We start from the raw sequence: 23568 nt of genomic DNA, 5'->3' as shown, positions 1-23568 counted from the left end.
ATTTACAAAATTTGGTACACATATCAAGCAAGTGGTGAACTAGTGCCTTTTGATATTTTCGAATTGATAGGTCACATGGTTTGGCAGCCATGTTGGATTGAAGAAAAATATTAAATAATGTTTTCTCTGGAATCACATTACCTAACGAAGCGAAAATTTGCAACTCTCATCTTCCACCATGTCTGCATACATAGTAAAAATTATGATGTCACAAGTCACACGGTTTGGCGGCCATCTTGGATAGAAAAAACACATCCGATTAACACGAAACTTCACACACGTATTCCACTGCAGGATTGGAGGCAGAATATAAATTTATGATGTCATAGGTCACATGGTTCGTCAGCCAACTTCGATTGAAAATAATAAATTTTAAAAATCTTCTCCAGAACGGCTGGACAGATTGAGGCAAAATTTCACATACACTTTCCCCAAGACATCCTTTCAGAAGTTTGTTAATTTTTAATTGATAGGTCACATGGTTTGGCAGCCATATTGAATCTACCCTAAAACCTTCAAACATCTTCTCCAGAACGGCTGGTCAGATCAAGGGGAAACTTCACATCCATATTGCACACGCTTAGGGAATATGAGTTTGTTAATCCTCATTTACTATGGCGGGGGATATTGAAGACTTTGTCTTCAACGGATGCAAGTTTTAATTGACTTGCTTTTATGAATGCTTTCCGATGGTTCTGTGATTTTTCCAGGTATAATGGCTTTGAAACGTTTGAACCCTGACCCAGCTGTAAACTTTCATCTGGGTATTTCGCAGGCAGGGTGATTCATTCATGTGTGTGCCGTCTCTCGCAGTGACATTACATCACATCTTCTGGACTCCCTCTCCCACCCCCCACTCCTCTCTCTCTCTCTCTCTCTCTCTCTCTCTCTCTCTCTCTCTCTCTCTCTCTCTCTCTCTCTCTCTCTCTCTCTCTCTCTCTCTCTCTCTCTCTCTCTCTCTCTCTCTCTCTCTCTCTCTCTCCTATTTTCTCCACTGTCCCTCTCCCACCCCTCTCCCTCTCCCACCCCTCCTCCTCTCCCACCCCCACCCCTCTCTCTCTATCTCTCTCTCTCTCCTATTTTTCTCCACTGTCCCTCTCTCACTCCTCTCCCTCACCCACCCCCCTTCCCCTTCCTCCCCTCTTCCTCTCCCTCCCCCCCCCTCTCTCTCTCTCTCTCTTTATCTCTCTCTCTCTCTCCTATTCTCCACTGTCCCTCTACCATCCTCTCCCTCTCCCACCCTTCTCTCTCTCTCTCACCCCTCTTCCTCTCCCACCCCATCCTCTCTCTTTTTATCTCTATATCTCTCTCTCCTATTTTCTCCACTGTCTCCCACCCCTCTTCCTCCCCCCTCTTCCTCCCCCCTCTCTCTTTCTCTCTTTTTCCTACCCCTCGCTCTTTCTCTCTCCAACCCCTCTTCCACTCTCTTCAACCTCTTCCTCATGATGAAGATTTTTTTCACTTTCCTCACTCATATTATTGAATGCCTCTTCATCATCACCACAAATCTCTGCATACATCGTTTTTTTAAGTACGATCGTTTTCAAATTGGGAGCTTGGAGCGAATCCATGATTTTCCACGATCCACTCTCATGGACTAATTAAAGAAACGAAGTCGATATCCCTATTTACTTTCAGCAAAGCTAAGTTCCCTCCAGAATGTGAAATTTCCAAAGCATTAAACTTATCCTTTTTCTATTGTTTGGAGAATTACATTTAATTTAGGAACGTGCCAAAATTAACGAGCTTTTTTGTTGATTTTTTTTTGTATACATTATCGAGGCTCGGATGGGAGCTAACACACAACGCACAGCAAGGGGGGCATGAAACAAGAGGGCTGAGAGAGGGGAGGACAAAACACTGGGGAACAGAGACATTAGATCTGTGGAAACTGTGGTGGCGAGAGATTTAGGAGTCATGGAATTGGAAGAAGAAACGTCAACTGACAGTTTGACATGGAGAAGGGTGGTCAAGCGGTTTTGTGTCGACCCGAAGTTCAAAAATTGGAGAAGATGAAAGAAGAAGAAGAAGAAGAATGAAAACTTGTACCTCTCCACTCCCAAGTCCTGTAGTCTGCATCTCTTTATAGGTATTGGAGGTAGGATTGTACATCACGTTATTCTTTCACAATTTGTGATCATTGCAGGTCATCATGGAATTGACTTCACAACTCACCCAGCAGAACCTGACACAAGATGTGTACCTGGTCGTTTCACTCAAAAACACCTGTAAACAGCTGCTCTTTTGTGGTATTCCATGGAATGGAAAACTTCACAAACTGTGCTGGTGCCAACCTGACATCCTCATGGCTCCAGAAAATCTTTCATCACGTCGGGCTCGTCTGATGTGATTGGGGAGTCAAATCTGTTCCATGTAACAAAATGTCGCAGAGTTCTTAACCTCTTGACGTCATTTTCAATGATCTGCCAAATACTTTAATAACTTTGGAAGTGGGTGACATCATGACTCACTTGGATAATATAATCTGTGGTCAGGTTGACGAAGGGGATCATCTGTGAAGTGCTTACTGTGCAGAGATTCGCTCAGAATCGAAACCTTTCCTGCAATATTTATAACAAGCATCACTAGGATCCTCTGACAGGTGAACACAGCAGGTTATGAATGGTGTTGTTGTTCCGGTTACACAGTTAATGGAGATAACGAGTGTTTCTGACGTTTTTGAATCATCAATCTATCTGAAAGACCACAGGAACACAAGGGACCGGGGTCAGCATGACTCATGTATTGCTGCCGACATGGCGGAATCTCAATCCCCGGCGGCTTGCTCACATGACTGTGATCCGCTGATGTATCACGTGACTATGCTAACACAACAGTGTGCACCGCAGCTCGGATGAACGTTAAGCGGTCTTTCCGTCTGCCGGCATTAGTCGGTGGATGTTAAAGATTCATCGGTGTCCTTCGTGAAGAGGAGGTGAGCTATCACCAGCAGCATGAACAAATATCTCCCCTCACTATGTCTCTCCTTTGTCTATGTCTCCAACAAAAATGTCTCTCACACTCTCACCATGTTTTTCCGAAAGGACCGTTTGGAACCCCCCACACCCCCCTCCATCCACTTTCTCAACAATCCTCTGGACGAAGTCCTTTCGTTCAAGCTTCTGGGTCACACAATCTGCCATGATCTTTCCTGGGAAATCCACATTTCCAACCTCACCTCCAAAGCCAGTCACCGACTGGGAATCCTCCATCTAACCGTACAAAGTCCTTACTCGGAATTTTCGATGGATGGTGCTCGTTGAAACTGTTGTACCTTATGTCGGAAGGTCAGCTTGAATGCGAACAATTTCCAACCTGGCCTCCAAAACCAGTCGCCGACTGGGAATCCTCTGTCGTGCAAAGTCCTTCCTCGGCCCACCTGAGCCCCTAAGCAGATACAAAGCTTTCGTCCACAGCCTGATGGAGTACTGCTCTACCCTCTGGGCTGGTGCTCCTGCCTCTCACCTTTCTTGGCTTCACGCAGTGGAAACCAAGGCATTTCGGATCATTGTTATCTCCCACGGTGAGGTTGAGTCTTTGGGTCTCTCACTCTCTCACCGCAGGCAGCTCGGTGGTCTTTCTGTCCACTGCCGTCTCTTCTCCGGTCTTGCCCCCCTATGTCTCTCTCTCTCTCTCTCTCTCTCTCTCTCTCTCTCTCTCTCTGTCTCTCTCTCTCTCTCTCTCTCTCTCTCTCTCTCTCTCTCGTCTCCTATGTCTGCGATTTGTCCCCACCATATTTCCACAGGTCGCTCAAGGTCCACCAACAACCCCTTTCTAGTAAAACTACCAAAATCACGAATCATTGCTCACCTTCACTCTTTCATTCCTCTTTTTCCCCACCTTTGGAATAAACTCCCTCTCTCTGTTCAATCCCATTCTTCCCTCCAGGCCTTCAAAACAGCCGTTCACCACCACCTCTTATCATCTTATCATCCCCCATCCAAATCCTCGATCTTTTCTACCCCCGTTAATCCACCCCAAACCCACCTCCTTCAAATTATCTGCTTTCCTTCCTGAAAGTCCCTGTAATGTCCATCTTGTATTCCCCATGTTCCCCATCCCTCTCCCTTCAACAGATCTCCTAATGTCTCTGTTTTCCCACTGCTTTGTCCTTCCCACTCACGCCCCTCTTGTCTCATGCCCCCCTCGCTGTGTGTTGTGTGTTTACTCTCATTCGAACCTCGACAAGATATACAAATTGTTTTTTTTTCCAAATTCCTGTCCAAACCTTGGTTGAACGTCATGCCTGGCCATCCGGTTCGTGAAAGACTTGCGTCAAGCTTCCTCAGCCCAACCCCAAGGGTGAGAAGGACGCGTGGGGAGAACAAGGTCAAACATGACAACAAGAGGAAGGGGGGAAAGTGGGGGAAAACGTAAAAAAAGAACAAACCAACTGACGAACGAAAATAAGAGAGGGAGTCGGGGGTTAAAAAAAATCACAACCTGGGAAAGGTCAGCACACTATTAACAATACACTGGGGATCATTTCACCGACCTCGGAAGGATGACAGGCTGAGTCAACCCCACCTGGTGTTAATTCAGCGGAAAAACATGGCTTGAATTCAGGACCCGAGGATCCCAAACCACCACCCGAACCGGGAAGCCAACACCAGACGTGTGACAGCTCGGTTGCCGGGTCACTATCATTTAGTTGGGGCACGACTTTGCCACTGATGCAGTGCCCCTCAGCCAGTACAATTAGTACTCATTTCGCCGACCTCAGAAGGCTGACGGGCTAAGTCAACCCCACCTGGCGTTAATTCAGCAGCAAATATGGCTGAAACTCAGGACCCTAAGACCCCAAGCCAGCGGCTGCTACCCGAACCACGAAGCCAACACCAGGCTTACATCGATTTATTAATTATTTATTTTCGTTCTCATCCGGGAAGTATCTCAGGGACCTTTTGGGCTTGGAAACTGATATTTGGAGCCCACAATGAACATGCGATTTGGCGATTTAAACGGAATTTTTGATTTATCGATGAATCAATTAATCGATTCATTTTTATTCATTTTTCGATTACTTGCCTACTTTTCAAAAAGTTACAGATTTGGATGAATGTTACAGCGTTACAGCGGTGACGGTGTCCTTTGAATGAACCTAAACGTGTTTAAGGAAATTCCAGCCTGCCCTATGTAGTTGGTGTTTGGGATATATGGGGAAATGTACGTTTTGATCTTCACTTTGTCTTGAAAGAATAATTTACACACTGAAAAATCACATTGTGATGGAAGCATTGCTGTCTTGACAGGTATAAAATGGAATCAACTCAAGATGGTTTCAAACAAGGTGAAGAATGCAGGACAACTCGCAGCTACGGAGTTATTAGCCAAGAAACCAACAAAGAGAAGCAGGTGATTACACCTTTGCTTTGAATTTTTGAATTCGAACACAAAGCAGCCTGTTGTTAGATCTCAGAACCGCAAAGGACAACAAAATTGACGTGACCACCACCACCTCTGCCACCCATCCCTGATCTAGTATGCATCATCGAATGGGAATAAATTATGAGTTCGGCCCCGCAGGGAGAATCTTTTCTGGAAGAGTAATGAAACTGCTGATGCAGTGCCCCAAGCAGATTATGGCAATAATTTGGCAAAGTGTTGGTGATGACTTATCTCATCTTCATCAAAATACCATGGGACCTCAACGTCCAACAACTTATCTTAGCAGATGTGTTCCCACCTTCTGGTATATCTGAGGGCCGGCTTGCTTTGCGATGAAATTGATTCTGCTTGTGAAGCATCAATCCGACAGTTTATAATCTGGTCAGGAATTGAACCCAGGTCGAGACAACTTAAAGGTGAGTACGCTGCACCGTCTTGTCAGGACAACCGGACCAGTAAGTTTGTCAACAAATTGTATAATCGATATCTTAGACTGATACCATTTGGCAGATTTCTGCTTTTCACCTCCAAATTGCTCGACATTTTGATAATTTTTTTTCCCCCACTGATGCAACATGATATCAGCCAGGTTCTTGATGCGAGATTAAAACATTAAAAACGACGTCGAAGGGCACTCGATAGAGCGCATACCTGTGCTACGTAATGTCTAATCCATGAAAACATATCGGGACCAATACATTTTTGAAACATCAGGCGAGATATCATTTTTGGCCCGATCAATGGTGAAGAAATACTTCAAAAATTAAATAAATCTTGTATTCGGATTCGGATTCGGATCTTCACCAAAATTGAATCAATTCGTCCTTGTCACCTAATGTGTTCAAGTTTCGTCCGAATCTATCCACAACTTTTTGAGATATTGTGATATTCATCAATTTCGCCAGATCTCTCAATGGTGAACAATCAATTAAAAAATTAAATCATTTGTATGCGGATTCATATTCGGATCTTCACCAAAATTGAATCAATTCTTCCTCGTCACACATCCAATGTGTCCACCAAATTTTGTCTGAATCTGTCCACAACTTTTTGAGATATCATGCTGTATTTCGTTTTTTAGTCCGATCTCTCAATGGTGAAGGATCATGTAAAAAAATCCCAGTGTTTCATTCACACCTTCGGTGGGTGGAGATAACTAGAATATGAGATTTTCATTTTTTTATTAGTCATAAATATATATTTTTTTATTTACTGTCCAGGTTCTTCCATTTTCATTGTCCTGTCCTGCAATAAATTTTCGTGTATTCCTGATGCTGTGTGAGCGAGTTCTTGACACTCTTTCCCACATCAACTGATTCAGTTTAATTGATAACCCCTGGAGGAATGAAACTGGTTTAATGACTTCTCTCTGGGTGTTATCAGAGAACCACCTCAGCACCGTCCAGTCTGGCTTTTCACTCAAGCTGATTGGCAGGGTCTCCGAGCAGCCATCAAGTTTCTACACTGGTCTCCCATCGCTCCTTTCTCCGACATCAACTCATCCTGGGAATTCTTTCAAAGAAACTTGCTCTCCCTCATGTACAGATTTATCTCCTCTCGTCTTCAGTTGTCCGACCCTTCCTCCCGCCCATGGTTCACTGAAGCTTGTGGCCAGGCTGTTGTCCTGAAACAACTTGCCTTTGCCTCGTGGAAAGCAAACCCAACTGAGGGTAATCTCAGCTCCATCCATAAAGCTCGTTACAAGTGTGTATCTACCCTCAGGAGAGCCAGAAAACACAATCTTTCCAAGCAAAAGTCTGAACTCTCAAACCTCTCCCTCCTCCAAATCCTGGTGGCATCTAATCAAATCTGTTTGTGGTGGATGTTCCCCCTCCATCCCCTCCCTTACCTCAAATGGCCGCACTGCTGATACCACACGTGAAAAGGCTGAATGCCTAAACCCGGTGTTTGCATCAAAATCTTGTCTGAAACCCATCGCTTTCTCTACCCACCTTACACAGTCGCACCCAACTGTCACTGGACTTTGTGTCCTTTTCGTCTGACAAAGTGGAGAGATTGCTGTCACACCTCGACATAGATTCTGCAACTGGCCCAGATGGCATCAGCCCACGTGTCCTAAAAACCTGCTGCTCTGCTGTTGCTCACCCTCTCTCTGTTCTATTCACCCTCTCATTTGCTCAAGGTCATCTTCCATCCGCTTGGAAATCAGCAAACATTACTGCCCTGCATAAAAAAGGTGCGAAAACAGATCCCTGAAACTACAGACCAATCAGCCTTCTCCAAATCATCAGTTAGGCTACGGAATCCATCATCGCTTCAGACATTAAATCCTTCCTCTTCTCCAATGGTCTGATTTCCGATCATCAATTTGGTTTCAGACCAGGTCATTCTACCCTGGATATGCTGCTTCTGCTTTCCCAACAATGGATGGAGGTCCTCAATGCCAGACATGAACTCAGAGCCATATCCCGAGACATATTGCATGCTTTTGACATTTTCTGGCACCCTGCTCTGCTCACCAAACTCTCTTCCTATGGTATCCAAGGCCATCTCCACTCATGGCTCGCAGACTTCCTCTCTTGTCGCAGCCAACGTGTGGCTCCAAATGGAGTTCTTTCATCCCCTCTTCCTGTCCAGGCAGGAGTTCCTCAAGGTAGCGTTCTGGGCCCTGTTCTTTTTCTGGTTTTCATCAATGATCTCTCCGACACTCTGGAAAATCCTCTTTATCTCTTTGCTTATGACTCCACCCTCTCTGAGTGTGAATTGACTTCATGGTATTAAAGAAATGGTGATATATGTCTATATATCAGTATTTATTTATTATTTCTTGCAGGCTCGATACAAAGCACAAAGAGAGCAAAGAAAGCTTCAAGTTGAACCGGCTATGAAATATCTTTTTGAGGTTCTATCAAAAAGATTGGGAATCGAGCAGACTGCTGTTGAGGAGTTCATTTTGGATTCGCTGTCAGTAAGTCTAGTTGTTTCCCAGATTGTGTTGTTTCTCTTTTTTTTAAGCAATGTCAAAACAATATTATTTGTTTAGCTTTATTAAAAAAAGTAAGTTTGATTGAAAGATAAACATTTTGTATTTCATTGTGATGCTACATTTTTGATGTCCATCTCATTTCCAGGTTTCATGCATTTAAAAAGTTTTTTTTTAATATATTGTTTAGATTCAACCTCTCATCAATTTCTGCGCAAAGGAAGGTCGAAGAGTTGTGACCTTCTTTTACCAAGAAGCACAACCTCCGGGGATTGGTGAGTTTCTCCGTTGGTTAGTTTAAACGGTGAAGTTTTTGCTTGAAATCCTTTGGCAATTGCCGTGTTTGGACAAGCTGTGTCATCAAAACAAAATAATTTTTCCGACAATTTTTTTGAAAATAGTCATCAATTTATTGTGCGTGCCTGGGAAAGGTGAATGGGGCAGGTGAGCTTTGCGGTGGGGAGGGGGTTAGCTCGTATGCATTGAATCCAATTACACAGATTTATCTTGTTGCTTTATTCACATTTTCCATATCCCATTATTGTGGCTTGCAGCCACGTACAATCTCAAAGGAATAAGTAAATTCTGTGTAGTTTCTATGTGATGCAGTGTCGGTGTTTCATTGTATTTTTTGAAGTCTCTCACCTCTGAGCCGGCTCGTCCAGATTTGAATCTAGGCAGAGTGATAAACTGTCATCCTGGTGTCTCGTAGGCAGGGCGAGTCATCAATGTGTGTGATATCCCTTGGATGGATGTTAAACGAGGTGTTCCATCTGCTCGTATGAGTTGGTGAACTTTAAAGATCTGACGGGTATTCTTCGTGAAGAGTTGGGAAGCTATCGCTCGGTACCCTGGCCAAATTCCTTGAAGTCCTGCTCCATCCGCCAGAGGGCACCCCATAGCTGCGCTCACAGCAGTGATGCAAACTGCAGACACATCAGGTCAGGTATGGGAACATGCGCAGAAGTAGCATGTCGCTGCGTCCACTTTCCGCCGGTACTCCAGGGGCCTCCGTCTTGCCATCCTTCCAGGCAGATGCCTGGCCCATCCCCATCTCCTTGAGATGCCGACCAACCTGCTGCAACCAGGAGGATCGTGGTCGGCCCATCGGCCTCCTCCACTCACGAGGCTCCCTCGCTGAGAGAATCTGGTGAGCAGGATCAGCGTCAGGAAAACGAGACACATGTCCAGACAGCCACAGCTGATGCACATGGACTATACAGGAAACAAATCTCATCTGAGTCTCTCTTAGCAACCTCTCATCGGATACAAAGTCTGACCAGTGAGAGCATTGGATTCTCCGAAGAGATCTGGTACCGAAGGACTTCAGTCTACATCTCAGATCCCTGGTCAGAATCCATGTTTCACATCCGTTGAGTAAGACTGGAAGTACCAAGGACCTCAGACTCGGACTTTTGTCATCCTGCATAGGTCCCGACAGCACCACACCCCATGGTACAGTGAATCCATGACTCCCCAGATGTCTCTAAACCTCTCGCTCACAACATGCGGAGATACGAATGTCACTGCCAAGGTAAGTGAATCTCTTTACGATCTCAACATCCTCACCACAAACAGGTACAGACAAGAAAGCAACATCCAAGATGTCATTGAAAGCCTGACTCTTAGTTTTGACACAGGAAACCCACAATCCCAAAGACTCCGACTCCTCATTCACCACCTTGAGGACTCCCATCAGGATATGCAACGTCTCCACAATCTTTTGGGATATCCAGTGACTGCATCATCTGAGAAATCAAGGTGAGAGATCTCAAAACTTTCAAACGCTGCACCGCAGCTTGATCTCTCCGACATCGTCCCCAGAATCCAGTCCGTACAAGCGCTGAAAAGTGTGGGAGCCAATACACACCCCTGAAAAACTCCAGTCGCAATTGGAAATAAGTCAGACATGGAACCACCACACCTCACAGCACTCTCAGTACCAGAGTATAGTTAAGAAATCAGATTGATTCGTTTCCCGATTCCCGATTCCCAGAATCAAACACTTTGCAGAGATCAACATAGGCTTCAAGCAGTCCCTGCCAAAACTCTCGTCTGCGTTTGGTGAAGACCCGGAGAGCAAGAACATGGTCAGTCATTGACCTCTTTGGGGTAAAGCCCGACTGGTGTGGGCTCTTGTGCTCAAACAGATGGTGGCGAACACTATCAAGAATTATCCGAGCAAAGAACGTTGCAAGGCATTGAGAGCAGCGTCAACCCTCGGTAGTTGGGATCATGCCTGACGACCACCCCTCCCTTTCCTTCGAGGGACAACAGGGCTCCCCTTCCCATCAGTTAGGCTGATGCCTTTGCTCCAAAGCGAACTGCGTGCAACCACATGAGTACTGCCTTTTCACCAGCATTGAAAAGTTCAGCATGGATGCCACAGAATCCCAGGAGCTTTAACCCCTTTCAAGTAGGTCACCGCAGCCTGTCTTCCCACAACCTAAGACGGTTCACAGTTGATTGGAGGGTCAGCAATAAGGACAGTAACACCCATGACATCCAACTCACCAGCTGGTGTATCATCCTGGTACAGTTGCTCAAAGTAACCGACCCAACGGGCCTTCATTTCAGACTCCTCTATCAAGCTCCACCACTCTCCGCTCTCACTCCAGTACACCGAGGGGCGGGCTTGGACGAACGCAATGAAAGAATTCCTTTGCAAGCAGGACGATAATCACCTGACCACAGGTGATGCTCTACCCCCTCACAGATTCCTTACACATAGACCTCCTTGTCCGCCCTCAGTACACGTCCAGTTTTATCTCAGCTCCACCATTAGGCCTGGCACTGCAACTCTAGTCAATGGTATTCATTGTCCCTTGAGAGACAAAGTTCTTCTTCACCCTTCGGTGTGTTCGAAGACATCCACTGGCAACATCAAGGATAGTGTTACTGAAGGCACTCCACAACTCTTCAGGATTCCCTGAAGCACCCAGACCCCCCCCCCCCCAAATCCCTCTCATCCTTGAGCCTGCCAATATCCAGCCTTGGCTGGTTGGCACCATTCTCCCAGATTTAAGCTGAAACTTCACAGTTGCTAAAACAAGCCTGCAGTTGGTTTTGAGGAACTGAGCACTCCGGTAGACCCTCAGTTCTGAATCATCCTCCAACGACCATCAACGAGCACATGGTCAGTGTTCTTTGCCACATCACCAGAGTTGGAACACCAAGCCCAGTAATGATCCTGTGGGCGCTGAAACCATGAACCAGCCACCCCTAAACAGCCACATGCTGCATATGAAATGTATCAAATGAATGATCATGTCATCTTCAAGATGAAACACAGCAAGAAGAGGAGTGGGAAAGTGGGGATGAAAACAGAAAAGGAACAAACCAACTGACAAACTGACGAACAAAAAGAGGTGAGGGAGAGGTGGAAAACAAGATCACAATAACCTGGAAAAGTGGGAGTACTTCGGAACGGGGTCATTTGGGGTGGAAGAGATCATTCGTATGGATGGGGGGAATGAGATGAAGTCATGGGAATGGGCTGTATTGAAGTGTTGGAGGGAAGAATGGGATTGAATAGATTGGAGAAGTTGGTTGTTCAGGTGAGAGAAGAGAAGAACAAATGAGTGGAGGTGAGGAGTGAGCCTGGATATTCAGAGTTTAATAAGAAGAGGGTGACTGTTAGACCATGTGCACCCTGCAGAATCCTGGGAGGGAGAGAGCCAAGATAGGGCAGACGGTGAAAGACCAAAAAGGTGGCTGAAGACTACAGAGAGGCCAACAACCTGTCTCCGATGAAACGATAACAGGCCTGGACACTCAGCTTCATCATGGGAGATCCCGATGATTTTGAGGGCCTTGCTTTTCATGACGTCAAGTCGGGCAAGATGTGAGTCAGGGTTGCCAGTCAAAAGGTGGGAGCAGTCCTCCATGAAGCTGCGAATGAAGGCCTTGTAGTTTGTCTGAAGTTCAGATTGTCCAAGGACAGACCTTTAACAATGGAGGATGACCAGTTGGCGCCTGCCTTTGGAGGCCCTCTTCGAAACATGGGCTATCCAAGAACGATCATGGCTGATTGTGAGGCCAAAAAGTTTGAGTGACTTAACATCTTCAAGATCCTTATTTTGGAAGTTGATGGGATGGTTCGCTCGGCAGCCCTTACGGAGACACAGTGTGAGTGTATGGGATTTGTCAGGGTTGAAAGACATATTCCAAGTGTTGGCCCAGCTTCTGATTCTCTCAAGTTCTGCAGAGAGGGAAGAGGCTGCTGCATGCCTGCTTGTCTGAAGGATGAGAGATGATGATACAGCAGAGGGTGCAATCATGAGCAAAGATATATGTGCAGGATTTTCCATGAAATCAGAAAGATATAATTGATAAAGATGAGGAGCAAGACTGGGCCAAAAACACTCCCTTTGGGGGACTCCAGCTTTGATAGGAAGAGATGGGAGGATCCCTTAAGAGCGACACTGACTGTGTGAGTGGAGGAAGTCAGTGTGATCCATGAGAGTCGGTGTCCTTAAATGCCATAAACAGAGAGTTTGGAGACCAAAGTGGGGGACCCGACGATATAAAATGCTCAATACATGTCCAGATAGACGGCTCGTGATGCTCAACTCAAGTGATGCTCAAAGATGTCGTGATGCTCGACTTGTGGAATCGTGACGTGGTGTCATTCCTATCTTTTTTTATTGTTTTTTTTTTTGAGATTTCATCCCTCTATATTTTTACATTTTTCTTTAAAAAATTTTTTTTGTTGTTGTCTTGTTTAATTCAGCTTGCTGTTTTGAAACAATAGTGCCAGATGGACCATCATAGCAATCATATCCTGGAAACGTACAATTGTTGCACCTCTGGTATAACTCGAGTCGAGAAGGCCAAGCTGAAAATTCCTGCAGACAATAGCTTGGGTTGCTTTGAAATGCTTTGACTGTTGTTTGTGTTTTCAGAAAGCGCAAGTCAATTCTCAGTTGTTTTCAAACAAGAGAAAATGTTGCGCCTCTTTTTGGCCGACCCAGCAAAAGACTGCACCGCCGGTCTAGTCCTATATTTCATGAGATGCACAAATGACATTGCTTTGTCCGTCAAGAATGTACGTGAGGTAATCATTGAAAAATGGTCAAGATTCACTCCACGAACAAAACTTAACAATCTTTATCATGAATTTAATTCATCACACTCTGTATAATTTGAGGAGTGTCTGTTTGTTTGTTTATTTGTCTTTGTACTCTTCCAAACCGCTGGACTTAATGAGTTGAAAACTGGTGGTTGTGCAGTTCCGATGGAAAGTAGACATTCCCTTCCCAATTTTTCACCTGTTGTTGCCTGATAGCCTGGAATGAAATCACATTAAATCAGACTTTCCACCTTCATTAACACATCGTAACCCACAACCTCCAAGTGAAAAAGTTTTCCCCACTTTCCCACGCTTATTGTGCTGTTTGGTGTGATGCTAGGGAGTGACGGTAAACCAACCATCAGTAAGTTTAACAATGCACCTAACCCCAACAGGAAGTGTATTTCGGTGAAATCGATTGCACCAAAGATGTGTTACGAGGAGCAAGAATGAAAATTTCAAACATCTACTTCCCTGCCATGGACGTCAGTGACAAATGGGGTGAACTCAACAACTCCAAATCTGGAGAGAAAACGAAAAAGACTTTCAAAGAGAGCATATTGAGCTTCATTTCGTTTTTGGATGGTATGTTATGTTTTTTTTTATATCCCTCTTAAACATCAGCAGAATATCATCTGACTGTAGACTTTTTGTGTGCGTGGTGTTGGCTTAATGGAGAGGGTGGTGGTCTGGGGATCCTCCGATCCTGAGTTCATAATCCCACTCGGCTGTTGAATTAATACCAGGTGGGGTTGACTCTGCCTGTCATCCTTCCGACGTCGGCAAAAATGAGTGGTACTCCAGCATGCTGGAACCCTGTGTCGGAGTGGTGACCCATCCAGGATTGTGTCCAATAGTTGAGAAGACTGCTTAGGTAGCACCAACACTCCACACAGAGTATGGTCCTGATAGATGGATGGATGGATGGGAGACTTATTCTGGTGCTCTGCATTTGAGGTTTGCATCCATAGAACAGCGGTTCCAGTTAAAACTTCATCTGAGCCTGGACTTATTGTGGAACTTTGTGAGTGAGGTTCATTTTTAATAATGGCATAATACACATTCTGAGATGTAGAGGAACACGATGGAGTTCAGTGGAGGAACAACTGGAGGAAATCGAATTCATCGACGCACTACCGGAGGAGACTCTCCACAAACACCACATTCATTTGCAGAAAACGAACATGGCAGACAGCATTTGTCACCCACTTACATGAAAGAGGACACACTTAGTCACTTTATTCAAATATTTTGTAAGACTTGAAAAATTGTATCGCACCAACAGTGTTTTGGTGTTGAAAGTTTGGTGTTGAAAGTTTGGTGTTGCAAACAATGGTGCTCACCATGCATCGTCTGATTAACTAATTATAGATTTGTAATTCGATTTGGAGAAACAGAACAGAGTGCAAATGATGTCATAATAAATTAAGAATTACAATGCTTTGCACGGTGCGTTATAATACGGAAGTTAATGACAACTTAATTGGTTCGTCCATCCCAGTGATGAGCATGGATTGTGCTTCCCATTTTGATCTCCACAGCAGGTAAGATGTGCTCAGAGTGTTGAAAATGACAGAAACAAGATCGTTCAGCAGCTTTGACATTTATTAATAACTCGCAAAAGGACCCGTCCCCAATTAAAGTTGAAGTTAATTGATCAATTTAAATTATTTCATGGACTTTAAAAAGGTTAATTGTGTTGCGTTCAAAAAACAATCTGCTCTTTTACAATTTGAGACCAATTGGTCGTCCCTGTTTGCCAAGAATTGCGATATTGGTCACTTTGAGTTTCAAAGTCAGATCGGTGACTTGCTTCCAGGTACCATGTAAACCTGCACTACCTGTTCCCTGGCCAGGTGAAACATTATTTTAGACCGAAACATTATAGTTTTGAAATGAAGTGTAATTTTCCAATCACAAATAATGGAAAATGAGCAACAACATAACGAAAGTTCGCAAAACAAAGGGTTATAAAGGTGTGTAGCCCCTTAGTTAAGCGGGGGATACCTGTACTCAGAAATGACTATTATAAACAATTCCCATTTTACTCTTGAAGCCATTCCCATGACGATATCTGATTTTAGGTGTATAAGCATTAACCTCACACTGTTCCAATACATTACCAAACATACGCATTGATAATTGGTGATACTATGCTGTGGGCCAGCAGTGGAACTAAATGACAAGGGGGGAATGGGATTGGGGGGGGAGAGGGAAATGCAAATGGGATGGAAGGATTTAATAGTGCACAAGTTGTGCATGTTATATAAGTGCTGAGAGGAGGTTGACATCGGGAGCGATGGCATGTCGGAGAAGTGACCGATCGGGCAACAGTGGTGAATGATAAACTTTGACACAGTGACGATGTCTTGATGGCTTTGACAGCATGAAGAGTGGCTTCCAATACAGTGGGCTCAACCAGATGAGTGATGTAGGCTTTTCCAGCACACGAAATGCCATAGTGGTGGTGGAGTCTCGGGGGAAACCAAGGGAGCCCTGGGGGTGTAAAATGTGCAGGTGAGTCAGGTGGGACTGTGTACATTGGGAATGTGCAATATGGTCCATTCAAAGCGTGGACTCATGATCAGATGGAAACATGGCTGAATTGGAATGAGCTCGTACCTCTCTCTCTGCCAGGCTGAACAGTTTATGTTTCACGTCCCACCGAAAGGCCAAATCTGCACCCGGACTTTAACCAAAATCTAATTGACTTGTTATTTTCACCGATCTAACTCATCCACCAAGTTTTCTCGTGACCCGTCCACAATTTTTGAAATATCGTTCTTTATATAGTTTTCTGGCGGCCTATCTCTCAATTTGTGAAGAATCACTTTAAAAATTCTTCTGTCTGGATGTGTAATCTTCACTAAAATCATATCAATTTGTCCTCGGCACATGCCAAAGCCTGTCCACCAAGTTTCGTACAAATTTGTCCGTAACTTTTTGAGACATCCTGCTCATAGACAGACAGAGACGTCTGTCTCTTCATCCACCTTCAGTGGCAGAGGAAACAACAACCACTTTCAACCACCATTACCGGCTGAGCGAAGTCCGAAAGCTGGGCATGATTTCTCTCCTCGAAGCTTTTGGAAACCACCACATATTTGAAGAGTTTATATTTGTACATTTCCACCCTTCCGCAATGACTGTAAAAGTTTGATAGTATTTTCCTTTGATTTTGAAAACGAAGCACCGGTGACCTGATTCCTTGGCCAGGAAACTGCTCTGGCTTTGACCGACCCACATTTACTTTTCCAGGCGCTGTCCGAAGCATTGAAGGTGTTCCGGAATTGCAAAGGCCAAGCGCAATAGACCTGAACCGATTTCAATTCTTCGATGATATTACGGCTGCTGCTCATGATCCTCAGTTGCTGCCTGAATTTGAAGGCATCTTGTTGATTTGGCATCAACAGATATATCAGGTCAAGCAGATGCTTTGATGAGATTTTTTTTTTAAATAAATCCCTATTTTAACAATGATTTTGTTAATATGACCGATGATGATAATAGAAAACATCGACACCGGTGATGTTAAAAAAAAACTTTCCCTGATTAACATTTTGCCATTATTTTGTGATTCTATCTATGTTGATGATGCATTGAAGGTGCTCATGAGGCTTGTTGTCTTCCATAATGTGGAAAAATCTATTTAACTTCATAAATATGAGATCTGATATTCTATCTTGCTTCACAGGTGTTGACGGAGAGCGAACATGTCCGGAAGGAAGCAGATAACGCTGGCCCGTTGACGGAGCTGGAGTATTGGAGGTTCATGTCGGTGAAGTTGAACTCGATTATACAGCAAGTTGAAGGGACGGATTGCCGCACCGTTTTGAACGTCCTCCTTGCAGCACGCTCTAAGCTCATCAAGGTATCTGTAAAAGTGACCGGTGTTTTAAATTCTGCAACTCTGTTGGCCAGAATTATTCTGTGTTTCTCTGTAAGCAACGCCGTAGCTTTCCACTTCTCACCAATATTGATCTTAAATGTCATCAATGCTGATGAGCTGAGATTATCCGGCCACTTTTAATATCCAGAATGTTCATATTTTATGTTTGTGGGTTAGATGGAGGAATTTCAAAGGAAAGTTAGGAATGTATAGAGTTGCTTGGTCTGTGGACGTGTAGGAGACATCTCGATGTAAATTAGGTCGGGAAACTGTGAGCTGAAGTGTGACGCGTCACTACACGGGGGGTGGTGCTGTGTTAATTAGGTATGGTTTAAGGATAATTTCTCCCACCATGTGATTGCCATTGTAAATATTTGATTTATTTTCATTAAAGCCCATATTTATTGAAGTTGCTTGCGTCTGTCTATTTGTCATGGGTTCACGATAAACGACATTGTGCTTTGCTTCCGTCTGCTCCGTATTTGCCGTCCTATCCTTCCTGCGTGCGCCATCATCTCTGAGAATCTGAGCTGCAAGCCTCCAAGGGAAATCGTTCAGCTATCCGTCCGAATAGGTTAAACCACCCGGACACGACAATATGCAGCTACGACTTTGTTAATTGATTAATTACACAGATATCTTGTCTCACGGGAGAGATGAATGGAGTTGTTTGCTCAGCAACAGCGCAGTGATGATTACGCTGCTATTAACTCTTTAATTGATGTCATTTCATCGATTTTTAAACCAGGATATGTGCTTTATATTTCCCAGAAATGGAGAGAAATGGACGGCAAGATCACAGATGCTGCGAATGAGGCAAAAGACAACGTGGCACATTTATCTCCACTCGAAAGAGTCTGTCAACCTATTTACAGCAGCGATCCTGTAAGTTTTCTTCGTCATCATTTGTCATGCCAATGATTTATAATCAAGAAAGAATCGATATTCTATGGTCACTTGTATAATACCTAGAAGTAAGATACTGCAACTCGCACCCAGCCAATCCTAACCGAACTCGAACCTCGTGATGATGGAGTTAACTCTCCCCGTCTTGCGAAGTGTGAACTGCTTTGTGTCCACTAAATGGCCGGATCGGATCTTCACAAATATTGAACCAATTAGTTGTTGTCACACACCCAACCTGTACAGAAAGTTTTGTCCGAATCCTTGCATAACTTTTTGAGTTATCCTGCTCATAGACAGACAGACAGACAAACAGCGGTGCAACGTAACTGGCTTCCAACTTCGGTGGAGGAGGTCACAACAAATATGAATGTGAAGAAGAACAATAAGAAGCTATCTCCATCAGAAAATAAATCACGTGTATCACCGACAACGATTTTGGTTTCACCTACCTTATACTCCACCGTAATTGACACGGACTCAATTGAGAGGTCGTCAGACACACAGAAGGAGAAAAGGGTGAGACGATGTGTGGAAGAGGGGGGGTGATGTCCTCGTGGGGGGATAACGGGGTGGTTTCGGTGTGCTCGAGCCAAGTGGTGCACTCTTGCCGAGACACTGTGGGGCAAGCAGACAGCTATTTCCCCACGCACACTGAACTGTGATCTGGATCTCCTGCCAGTCTGGGAGAAATTGCCACTGGTGTCCCGAAGATTATGGGACCGGTTCCTCCTTTCGCTGGGGTGGCCTAAATAACCCCCAGCGATGCTCCGGTATGGAGTCCCGCTTTGGAGTTCTGTTAAGAGAATGAGATAACCTTCACACACTTCTGACCCTGTCAAGGTCTTGGCACAACTGCTCTGCCACGGACATCACTCTCAGGATTCCTGCCTCAACTGCCCGAACGCAGACCTCGCTCTCGAGATTTCCTGCTCAACAGCTCTGATGTGGACCTCGCTCTCGGGATTCCCGATTCGATGACCGACTCTCACTCAAAAACCCAGTTCAAAACCTTTCCTGTCTTGACGTCATCAGGAATGCTCATTGGTCACGTGGCTCGAGTGCACTGTTGATTGGCCCGATTTCAAGAGAACGCATACTCCATTTGGCTCGAGAGCCGTGAGTGGTGAGGCCAGTGAGTAGAAAGGGGATCGTGGTATTAATCAACAAAATAAATGAGGAATAATCACATTTTAAATTGAAAAACCCAAAGGGATGGAGTGCAGACAAAGGTTCTGAACACGAGTGTACGTTGGCAGATCTAAAATGGGATTTACAATAATAACTACACGAAACATCCAAATTGTGGTTCAACGAATCAACTACTTAACACCTTAACCCGCAGCATCCATTCTCGTTACAACACTTGAGGCATGTTGAATCAGTTGTGAAATAACATCTGGAGGTCAAACATGAAATAACGAAGATTTTTCAAGTTTATTGGTCAGTCGAAGTTGTTATAACTCAGCGAATTTTGTATTTTTTTTCCCCAAGTATGTTGGTCTGTCGCGTTTGACGTTTGTAGCGTTTGTTTGTCACACGATTTTTGGGCACAGTTTTCAAGCAATCGTTCTGAAATTTTGTGCGTGTGTCGTTGACCGGCCAAGGACAGCAAGGTTTAATTTTGGTGAAGATCCGAATCCGGATTCGGATACGAGAATTATTTAACTAATTCTTCAACATAGAGATTTGGCCAAAAATGATATCGAGCACAACATCTCAAAACGTTATGGATGGATTCGGACGAAACTTGGTGGACATGTTGGATGTGTGACAAGGACTAACTGATTCGATTTTTGTGAAGATCCAAATCCAGATCTTTTTTCGAGAATTATTTAATTTTTAACTCATTTTTTTCTCAGCATTGAGAGTTGGGGCTAAAACTATGTACGGCACAATATTTCAAAAATGTGTTGGGCCCGATATGTTCTCATGGATCAGGCATTGCGTGGTGGAGGAATGGACCCCACCGAGTGCCCTTCGAAGAACAGAGAGCTCTCGCGATACCCCCGGCGTGAGCGTGAGCGTCAGCGTGAGCGTGAAAATGTTAAGGTTTTTGGGCAAGTTATTTAGAAGCTTGCCATTCATTTAATGTGTACTAGGATGCTGATATTTGGCATGGAGGTTCCTTTGGGGTATATTATTGATGTAGTGAAGTTGAAATAAAGAAAATAATTTCAAATGTTTGAAATTTTTGACCTGTTTTGAACTTAACTTTTTTGGAGCACATCAATGTTAAAGTTTTTGGTGCAAGTTATTTAGAAGCTTGCCATTCATTTAATATGTGTACTCGGATGCTGATATTTGGCATGGAGGTTCCTTTGTGGTATACTATTGGTGTAGTGAAGTTGAAATTAAAAAATGATTTTAATTTTTTTTTAATTTTTGACCTGTTTTGAACTTAACTTTTTTGTAGCACATCAACGTTAAAGTTTTTGGTGCAAGTTATTTAGAAGCTTGCCATTCATTTAATATGTGTACTTGGATGCTGATATTTGGCATGGAGGTTCCTTTGGGGTATACTATTGGTGTAGTGAAGTTGAAATTAACAAATGATTTTAATTTTTTTTTAAATTTCAACCTAAGATGGTGTCAAAGCCACCCAATGCATGCCTGTTGATAGCAGACGCTTGCCATTCATTTAATATGTGTACTAGGGATGCAATGAAGTCCAAATGAAATAAATTTTGTTGGTGCACCTTTTTCACAGACTCAATATTTGTGAAGTCAAAACACTACATATTACTTTTTTATCTCGCCTGTTCGAAGAACAGAGAGCTATTGTAATACCCTCAGCCTGAGCGTGAGCGTGAGCATGAAAATGTTAAAGTTTTTGGTGCAAGTTATTTCCTTTCTAATGTTTTTATCTACCACACTATTTTTTTACTTATTACAATATACAAATACATATATTGCTTTAAAATAATTTGGATCAGACTTCACTGCAATGCTTTATTTAAAATATTATTGGACTCGTCTTTTAAAAACTATAAATGTACAAACAGGCGAGCATTGGGTGGCTTTGACACCAACTCTCTGGTTTTCAACACCTTGATATACTTGAGGGAAGTTATTCAATGTGAATTATGCTTCAATGTCTCTCTGTATGTTTCTGCAGGTGGCCATAACAAAAGAGATCCAGAACCTCGTCAATCAAATAAAGGCGATACATGACTTTTCTCGGTACTACAAGTCATCCGAAAGGATTTCCACCTTATTAATGAAGGTATGTCTGCTTCCTTTTCTATAACTTGCCGGTGGAAGCTCTTCCTCAGCATCAGAGCCGTGCACTGTTGATGATGCAACCAGCAGGTGCAACCGGGTGAACATCATCAATGTACTGATAGTTGGACAGTGGGGAAACAAGTGCATTGTTCTTGCCGTCGGTGGTTGCCATTGTTTTATTTGCTCAAACAGCAAAACAGCACCGATTGTAAAATTTTCTCAAATTGTCCTGTGCAACATATCCTTGCATGAAAACATTTTGACACAAATTAATTGAATACTTTTGGTTGGTCTGTTTCACATTCCCATTGTACGCGTGGCTCCTGATGGATGCAGGGGTACCTGGTTGAAATGTGATAAACTGTGTGGATGTTTTTAATGATCAGATACAGTTGTTTCCTTGCTTTCTTACTCTTGTTTTTGTCCAGCATGTGATTTATGTACAAGCTCTCCAACACCAGCCCTAAATCACTGGAAAAAAAAAATGGAGGAAAAGGCAACAAACTGACGTGAAGCAACAGGTGCAGTGGGCCACCTGGAAAGACCCAACAAGCAAGGGAATGAATAACTTCAGAGGATGGGCAGGCTGAGAGAGTATCGGGAGCAAGACCAGAGGTCAACCAGAACCATCTGTTGTCATCCCCATTTCAGGCCCATCATCTTCATTACCACCACTTACCTTCCCTAACCCAACCCAACCATCTTACTTGGTAATTTCAGTGTTTCTTTCACCCCTCACTCTCCTCTTTTCTTGCTTGATCATTTCCTTTATGTTTGTCTCGATGTCAGTTCTATCTTACTTTTCCATGATTGGCCTCACTCTGATGAATATAAAGAAACCAGAATCTACCAAACTGTCTGTGACGTCAGAACAGGGCTTGCACGACTGTCTCATCATGAAAGATGCCAAAAATGTTCAGAGCTTGAGATTCTGCAGAATCCAGGAGAGACATGTGAAGCAAGGGTGCCATCCCACCTGGGAGAGCCATACTCCTTTGTTCTGCAGACAAATTTCCTTGTTCCCTACAGAAACCTGGGAGGGGGGGTGGGGTGGGGTGGGAGGGAGGACAATGCATGGAAATATCAGAGGGTGCAAGACCAGAAAGGATGTCTGTTCTGTTCATCAGATGAAAGGATGTCCATCAGATGTTCATGTCTCTGTTCCCCACTGTTTTGTCCTTCCCACACCCCTCTTGTCCTGTGCATTGTGTGTTAGCTCTCATACGAGCTTGGACAAGGCATACAAGAAATATAAAGGAGACGGTAGAAGACAGACCACCGACCTGTCTGCGTGGGTGAAGTGATAGGCCCATCAACTCAGCTTCATCGCAGGAGGTTCCAATAATCTTGAAGGTCGAAGTTTTTCCGGCATCAAGCTGAGGATGATGTTTTTTACAGGAGCCAGGTTAGAGGGGAGAGCAGTACTCAATAAAGCTGCAGATGAAAGTTCTGCATGTGGTCAGGTGCTCAGGTGGGCCGAGGAGGGACAAACCACAAACCGGCGACAGGGTGTTGGGTGCCCAAGGCTCATCAATGCACGAGGGCAATGAAGGCTATCCCGTCTGGTCCGAACCGACAGAAGGTGGACTGTGGCACAAGTCACATCGCACCCTGCTGCGTATGGGGCTGCGTTGCCGCAGACCGGTCAGAGTGCCCATGATGACCCTGTCCACCGTCAAAAGCTCCTACAATGGGCACACGAGCGTCGCAACTGGACCTTGGAGCAGTGGAAGAAGGTCGCCTGGTCCGATGAGTCCCGTTTTCTTTTAGATCACGTGGATGGCCGTGTACGTGTGTGCCGTTTACCTGGGGAAGAGATGGCACCAGGATGCACTGTGGGAAGATGACAAGCCGGTGGAGGGAGTGTGATGCTCTGGGCAATGTTCTGCTGGGAATCCCTGGGTTCGGCCATTCATGTGGACGTCAATTTGACACGTGTCACCGACCTAAACATCGTTGCAGACCAGGTACACCCTTCATGGCAATGGTCATCCCTGATGGCAGTGGCCTCTTTCAGCAGGATAATGCGCCCTGCCACACTGCACACATTGTTCGGGAATGGTGTTCACGGTGTTGCCCCGGCCTCCAAATTCTCCAGATCTCAATCCGATTGAGCATCTGTGGGATGTGCCGGACCGACAAGTCCGA

At 44.4% G+C, this 23568-nt stretch overlaps 2 protein-coding genes across 26 annotated transcripts in view; one reads left to right on the top strand and one right to left on the bottom strand.

Moving 5' to 3' along the window:
* The window catches only part of LOC147021573 (dynein axonemal heavy chain 8-like), a 238149-nt gene that overhangs the window by 15390 nt on the left and 199191 nt on the right, over positions 1 to 23568 (bottom strand). The gene's annotated exons all lie outside the window — the stretch shown is intronic.
* LOC147021579 (dynein axonemal heavy chain 8-like) lies at positions 3961 to 22110 on the top strand. 4 transcript variants are annotated; one of them, XM_085891670.1, is made up of 10 exons: positions 4367 to 5355; positions 8183 to 8317; positions 8523 to 8607; positions 13237 to 13388; positions 13799 to 13988; positions 16662 to 16825; positions 17098 to 17274; positions 18064 to 18177; positions 21314 to 21421; positions 21849 to 22110. In XM_085891670.1, exons 1-10 carry the CDS (start codon positions 5260 to 5262, stop codon positions 21885 to 21887), a joined length of 1260 nt encoding a protein of 419 aa, XP_085747796.1. In that variant the 5' UTR covers positions 4367 to 5259; the 3' UTR covers positions 21888 to 22110. The 4 variants fall into 4 exon arrangements, 3 of the variants coding, with proteins under 3 accessions (XP_085747799.1, XP_085747796.1, XP_085747798.1); XR_015060849.1 differs by having other exon boundaries at positions 4373 to 5355; positions 21330 to 21421; XM_085891672.1 differs by having other exon boundaries at positions 4373 to 5355; positions 21330 to 22110.

The sequence above is a fragment of the Eptatretus burgeri genome, chromosome 8 (assembly GCF_056783735.1).
Source record: "Eptatretus burgeri isolate ZD-2024b chromosome 8, Ebu_testis_v1, whole genome shotgun sequence".
Lineage (NCBI taxonomy): Eukaryota > Metazoa > Chordata > Myxini > Myxiniformes > Myxinidae > Eptatretus > Eptatretus burgeri.
Note: the sequence above shows the minus strand (reverse complement) of the source record. Positions and strands in the feature narration are given on the sequence as shown.